At 35.5% G+C, this 7,869-nt stretch overlaps 1 protein-coding gene across 2 annotated transcripts in view; it reads right to left on the minus strand.

The window, feature by feature from the left end:
* Positions 1-471: 471 nt before the first annotated feature.
* Positions 472-7,869, minus strand: part of LOC125043540 (glutenin, low molecular weight subunit-like) — a 22,653-nt gene continuing 15,255 nt past the window's right edge. Inside the window, exons 3-4 of one of the 2 annotated variants that reach the window (XM_047639704.1) lie at positions 3,666-3,875; positions 472-2,810 (exon numbers count right to left, since the gene is read on the minus strand). In XM_047639704.1, the coding sequence (XP_047495660.1) occupies positions 2,628-2,810; positions 3,666-3,875 (393 nt within the window). In that variant the 3' untranslated portion in view covers positions 472-2,627. Of the gene's footprint in view, positions 2,811-3,665; positions 3,882-7,869 lie in introns of both variants that reach the window. The other variant, XM_047639702.1, reaches the window with a different exon arrangement.

Consider the following 7,869-nt stretch of genomic DNA (forward strand, 5'->3'; position numbering starts at 1 on the left):
AGTGAAGAAAAATGGAATATATAAGGTGCTACTAGAAAGGGAGAAAAATTGTGTACAGGTATAAAAAGTAATGCAAAATATACCGTTTTACAAGACAGACAATAAAACGTATGTTAACAGGCGAAAAAAAAAAAAAAAAAAAAAAAAAGTTATTCATATTCACCTGTAATATGAAAGGCCACTATACATAAGGCACCCACAGTTTAAGGATCAAACTCGCCAAAATGGCATTTTGAGTAAACTTCAGAGTTGGAGAATTTTTTTCCAGACATCATGTACGTTTCAGTTCAGTATTAGTCATACAGACTTCAAATAGGAAAAAAAATTATGCTGTGTTTGAAAACATATATATTCTTTACCAAGTTGACTTTATCCCTCCAATTCCAAGCAACATATAAAACAGATGATTGCATTACGGTCTTCCTCAGGATTGCAAAATCCCTGCAAAATAGGAGTTAGATGAGAAAACCATTTCTGTCAATATTTTATTGTTCATAAGAATTACCATACAATTACAATTCTGATAATAGTATATTCCTTAAATTCGAAACTATTTGTTTAGTAAGAATACATCAAGTTAGTGGTGATTAATACAAATAGGAATAGTAATGCTTGAGCATGAAAAATTCCCATTACTCTAATATTAAGGAAAAGGCTAAATAGCAACCAGTCTAAATATTCCTCTAAAATTTCCACTACACACCCTCTAAAATATTCTAGTAAATACAAGTAGGATAATATCTTTGCTGTCATATCCACAAATAGTAAGTAAATATAACATATTTATCAATCTCTTTCACCACTGGCAAGCAGATTTCACACTTCACGCATAGTACTGATGAGCACCTTGACCAGAGTTCCAAAGGGATTCTAAGTAGGCCATTTGAGAGAAAAAAAATTGGACTAGAAAATCCCTTGAGATGGTGAAGTGATAATCATTATGACATCACCTCCTATTTTATTTACATACATAATACATACATATATACAAAAATACATACATACATCTAAATGGCTAGTATGTATCATTGTCATAATGTTGACTATGTATGTGCATTGGTAATAAGCCTCTAGTGTGAAAAGTGAAAACCCCGAACCTTATGGAAAAACACGATCAACATCAACCAACGAACAACAATCTAGATCACATTCATGGAGCAATGGCTTACTTAATGTACTGTATTCCTGAGTACACAATAGTAGATGAACACTCACTCCGTCTTTGTTTTTTCTCTCTCTCTCTTGGTCATTTAACTGTGAAAATTTTGCAATACTTTGGCTGGCTGCAAAAATTCCTACAACAACGAATCTTTACATTAACACCCCAGTGAGCTAGGTGGCTGTCTTTACATCCATTATTTTAACTTGGCTATTCTTTGCAGTAACCCGAGTTTCTGAATTTGAGTTTTAAAGTTTTCTTGAAGAACTAATTCAAACTGCAAACAGGTATGACAGTGGATAAGTTGAACTGAATATAATGCCAATGGTGAACCATTACATAAATTCACTACACGCAGCTCAATGAATTGCAGACAGAGATTAAAACAAACAAAACCAAAGTCTTTTCCTTTGAATAAGATGAAGATACTTGTGATAGTATCCTCCAACAAAGTGTCACAGTATTACCTCCTAGAGAGCAGGAGTTGGAAAGAGAGTGAGGAAGTTCATGATCTGAGGCTTTATTGGGAAGATCACAATTTGTGAAAAAGTACACTGCATGAAGATTTTTTAAAAAAGGGAATTAAAAAGAATTCAAAATGATAAACAATACATTATTTTGAACCTTTTTGTTTTGTCTCTCTCTCTTTCTCTTTGTTGTTCTTTTATGCTTTGGTTATACAGGTACACCTAAATCACAAAAAATCATATATCAAATTTAAGGTACTTCATAAATCAATAATATATTACCAACAGCCCCTAGGACTCTGACAAGAAAAACAACTAGAAAAAAACAAAAAGAGACATCTTATTTGATACAATAACTTCCAATGTATCAGCCCAACTGGAGGAAAAAAAAAAGTACTCAAACATATCACTGGGGAAAAAAGGCTTAACACAGAGTACAAAGGGCATACTCTCCCAACTCTCTAAGACATCCATGAAAACTAATCATATAATGATCATATATATTTATATCCACAATTATTATATATAATTATATATTCATCAACGACAATATAATATACATCTATATATAATTATTATATATAACTATATAGTATCCATTAATTAGAGTCTGTCCACATAGAAGGTGGTCCGTTGCAATTCTATTCACTCTAGTACACTGTCATAACCTTTAATCCCTTCCACCTCTTCCTACAATAACTGCAAAATGGATAATTACATTTTTACCCTGTTTAAGCATTCAAACAAAACTGCAAAGTCGACTTCTGAAGTCTTCTTTATACATATATTTTTTACTTATTTACATCTTTGTTTTTTTTTCTTCTTGCCAAAATACGTTGCCAGATTCTACTTTAAAAAAAAAATTCTTCTCTTCTTATTGGTCAGATGTCTTTCTACATCAAAAATAAAAAGTATCAAACCAAGAATATTCCAATCTTTTTTGTTTTTGTTTTTTTTTTGTTTGTTTTTTTTGGTCTTTTACATATAACCCTTAAAACATTTTACCAAAAAGTGAACCCTCCGCCTGAACCTCCACTGAGGAAGGAACCTTTCTTCTGACTCATCGATACTTGAGCACCGGAAGCAGCAGCTAGCTGAGCTGCATTTGGTCCAACGCCGGGGGGTGGGGGAGGGATGCTGGGCTGGGCAATGCCATCGAACCTGGCACCAGAATCAAAACCATTCTGGAAAAGGAAAGAAATCCGGTATCTTAGAAATGTTATACTTTATTTTTTTCTTATCTAGGGACAGAGTTGGAAAAGCCATGAACATAAATCAAGCCTCTTCATAATAAATCTTATAAAACATGTAAGTGTAAACACAGCAGCACATGTAACAATACACTCAATATGTATATTTCAGTACTTGCTTTCATTTATAGGATCATTTTCATCTACAAAGCATCCATCAAAAATAGAAAATCATTTAAAACCCACTTATTGCAAAATTTGGGAACATGATTTGCAGTATTAGAGGATTTCATCACAGCATTTCCCTTCTGATAATATTCTAAATGCAATCAGTTATATAATCTGTACATTAGGGAGAAAACTGCAAGAGCCAAAAGTCCCATTTGAATTCCCCCTTCTATTATACTCCTGCCCATCAAGTCCTCTTCTATGCTACATTTCATAAATGTGTACTTCAGGGAAAGAGATATTAGCAGCAATATTCTGAAACTTTCTCTTGCCATTTAAAAAAACAAGCATTACAAAGAGCTGTTTTAATAGCAGATAGAGCTTAAAGAGAAACCTCTGTTTAACCCATTGGCGACGGGTATTGAAAATATTTTAAAAATCTACGCTCTGGCGAACCGCGGCAACACGCCGACTCTGAGCGCATGAATTCGGTACATCAAGTCGAATCATTGCCTCAGGGCACTTTGGCGTGCCGCCGCGGCGGACAGCCGCACGCCACATTTCGGCTGTATTGTTATGACGCCTATAGGCGTGACCCGTCGCCATTGGGTTAAGCCTCCTGTTAAAACAAAACACAAAATAAGTAATGTACTTTGTATATTCTATTTTCACAATACTCACCAACACCAAAACATTCTGTCCATGCTGGAATGGAGGAGCTTGTGGAGGAGGTGGATAGTATCCCTGCAGCTGTTGTAGATAAAGCTGTTGTTGCTGCTGTACATACAAGGACTGTTGCTGCTGCTGGTATGCTGCCTGCTGTGAGTAGGCCAGTTTTTGAGCTTGCTGGGCAGCTGCCAAGTTCTGATAGTATGCAAGTGAGGCAGGGTCCTTATCCTGCAATGTAAAACACCAGTTCAAAAAAAAAAGACAATGATTTACAACATATACAGAAGAATAAAATAAATCCTCTCGATACATTCTATTTATCTTTATAATATGTTTTTGGTGTTTCAAGTTTGTTTACATATCTGTTCTTCAAGGGCCACACAAATGAAGAAACTAAATTATGTGTTAACATTAGAAAGCTTAGGCTTGGGCAAACCGTTATTCATTACTCACAAAGCTTTTAAGCCTTGTACTGACAGCCAATGTCAGATTTTTTTTTTTTTTTTTTTTTTTTTTTTTTTTTAGAACAATTTTATTATCTATGAATTAGTACCCATACTTTAATTTCTAATACATTTACTTGCAATGAAATATGCTTGAACAAATTATCATCTACTTTTAGATAAATTGGAGATATCTATTTGGCATAATAATCTATTGAATGTGTCACTTGTACTATCAATTATCTCATCAAATAACGTTCATCATGTTGCAGTACTGTGGAACAACCTACCAGACAGAAAAGAATGTTACAACAATTTTGTCATTCAAAACAGAAAGCAACACAATAATTGTTATCTCATACACAGAACAATTACTTCCCTTTCTGTTCTGTTATACATATTACTCACTTTGTACTTTCTTTCCATTTGTCAGACTTTTAATGTTTCACATCATGATGCTTATTTCAACAAAGTTTACTCTCTAATTAGCTTTTGTAAACTGTACGTCAGGTTAATATACTTACATGCAAGATGATACATGTACATATTCATATATGTGATATACATTCATACTCACACAAATATACAATATATGTTGTATGGCTTAACCCATTGGATCCCGGAGACTTGACCATAACAACATGAAATAATTTGGCTGAGGGCTGGGAATAAGCCATAATGGGAAAATTTGCCTGGGGGGACTGAATATGCCATCATGAAATATTCAGCTAAAGGCTAGGGTGACAGGAATGACCTACTAAAAGTCTACAAAATTCCTGAAGGGTGACTAGATTCAGTTGGCATTCAGGAAGGGGCTCCTGAATTATTTCTGCCAGTACAAACAAGCCATGAGCCATGGCTGGAAGAGTGGCAGCATGAGGGAAGACACAATTCCATGCTCAGGATCATATTCCTACTCGTAATGAACAGTGGTGCATGGTGTGTTACAAAAAATTGAATACGAAAACATTTAGAAAATTAGTTTTAGACTACCTTTAGAGGTGATATGGAGTTTTGCCATGAAAATAGTATTACTGTCTTGATATAGCATATCAAATGACAAATATAAACTTTAGAAAAGGGCAAAAAACAAAGAAAACTTAAGCAGAAAAAGATTCTGTAATTTCGATAAAAATAGTTATGCTATGGTCATTACCCAAATTTCATTATCAATATTGTGATTCTCTATATAGTTCAAAGTAATTGGCAGAAATTTTCAAGAGAAAGACTAGATAGAGAGTAAGGTATTCTCAGAATGGGATCACACAAACTATCTCACGGAAAGCCTTTTATCACATATTTATCTATGGAAATGCTGTAGTGTGTTAACATGACAAGAGTCCATGTTAGCACTATAGAAAATTCAAAATACAAACACATGCACTGGCACATGTACATACACGCAAACAGGTCTAGAAAAGGTATATGCAAATTAATTTCTCCACAGTGAAAGAGCTGTATTTGACTGGTTATCTTTATGCCTTTACTAGAAATACACAATTTTCCTGTCACAAGCCTTACAATTTTTAGCATTTTATTCCCTCAGATCTTTGTTTCTTTAAGCTTCAATAATTAGAAGCCAAATTACAAAAGAAATTGTAAAAATAAAAGATTCAGTTTAACAGTTTTCAGAAATGAAGCAGTTCACAGCTTCAATTATGAGATTTGCCAGTCCAAATTTGACTAATCAATCCACAAGCCATCACTGGAGGAGCACCAGCTCCAGGGATGCAGGAATGTTAGAGAAAATTGAACATTACAAAAGTATTAAGATATGAAAATTAACGAAATATTACTTACTATCATTGCTGTTATTGCCCAAAGTTAAAGACTACCTAGAGAGATGATACAGAGTCTATGCAAGGAAAAGAGCCTATTACCATTTGGATACAGAATAGTAAATGACAAATATAGACTGTCGAAGAAGGCAAAAAACATAATAAGCCTATGCACAAAAAATAACAAAAAACAATCAATGCAAAGGGGATGAAGGAATTCTGCCACGAGTGTCCATGTCAGCTTAAAGTTACACATCTGGTAAAGTAAGCTTAATACCTGGATTTTGGGTCACACTGTGGGCAGTAAGGCAACCAGATCCAAAAATGCCATCTCAACCAATGCCCCTCTTTACACTTATTAAACTTACAGCCTGAGACAGGACAGGAAGGGAAAAAAATTGAGGTAAATTTTGCTCAAAACATAATTCTAGACAGACAGACAGGACAGACAGACAGGACAGACAGACAGGACAGACAGACAGGACAGACAGACAGGACAGACAGACAGGACAGACAGACAGGACAGACAGACAGGACAGACAGACAGGACAGACAGACAGGACAGACAGACAGGACAGACAGACAGGACAGACAGACAGGACAGACAGACAGGACAGACAGACAGGACAGACAGACAGGACAGACAGACAGGACAGACAGACAGGACAGACAGACAGGACAGACAGACAGGACAGACAGACAGGACAGACAGACAGGACAGACAGACAGGACAGACAGACAGGACAGACAGACAGGACAGACAGACAGGACAGACAGACAGTCTGAAATTGCTCAAATGTATTCTATGTCACACCCTCCAACTAGCAGGGATAACCAATGAGGGCGGCACCCCCATGGCATCATCTCAATACTGACTTAACCCCTTGGTGACGGGTAAAGAAAACTAAAAAAAAAAAAAAAAAACTAAGCTCTGGTGATCAATGGCAACGCGCCGACTTAGAGTGTGGGAGTTCAATACATCAAGCCGAATCACCAGCTCGTAGCACTTTGGCGCACCGCCGCGGCGTACAGCCACACGCCACATTTCAAACAGTTTGTTTTGATGTCTATAGAAGTGACCCGTTGTTATGGGGTTAAGCTACGCCTACAACAAGAACATCCAGCTCGACCACCTCCCCCCTCTGAAAAAACAAAACCAAGAATGCAAGGGTAATGCTTTTCCTTTTTTTATCTTTCCCATTTGTGCATGCCATGAAGTTTTCAACGAGTGCAGTAATTTTTTTTCTAACAGCTGAATATGTCCGTGATAGTGCATTTTCTTCTCTATTATCTACCATGATTCTTCAAATTTCCTCGTCATGGTAGATTATCTTCATTTAATTTCTGAGAGTAATTTTCTTGTGTTTTTTTTCAATCTAACTCGGTCATGCTAGCTAGAAGCATAGAAATGTGTATGTTACTCAATATTTCATTATGTGAGTATATTCATGCATGCATTTTTCTTTAAATTCATATCTTTTTCTACAAATGTTTTATGCACACATGGGTAAAGTTATGAAGACAGTGCATGTTCTAGGCATATCTGGCTTGGTTTAACTATACCTTAGTGGGATAAATTTTCATAATACTTAGAACTTGGTGAAATTATCCAAGACCATTTTTTTTTTTTTCTTTCTCCAGAACTCCCCACCTAGTCTAGTTCCCAACTTTCCCCCTCGCCCTCCCTGTTTTCCCCTCTCTCTCTACCTAATTTCAATATCTGTCAAGGTCACTAGCATTTTAATATTCTAGTGTGGTGATATTTGTTTAGAAGTTCATTGTTAATTAAATAAATTAATTACAATAAGTGTTACTTTTTTTGAAGTGTGATTCTCATCTAACTGCACACATACCTTTCACAACCAAATTTTGAATGCGTATGACCTGTTTTCCTGACCCAAAGTCAATTATCGGATTTATCATCTTGATATTAAACTTCAAACATTTGAGTTTTTCTATTTGTCAGATATATAAATGTATACAAGGTGTTTAAAT

Source organism: Penaeus chinensis, chromosome 34, assembly GCF_019202785.1.
Source record: "Penaeus chinensis breed Huanghai No. 1 chromosome 34, ASM1920278v2, whole genome shotgun sequence".
In the NCBI taxonomy this organism is placed as follows: Eukaryota; Metazoa; Arthropoda; class Malacostraca; order Decapoda; family Penaeidae; genus Penaeus; species Penaeus chinensis.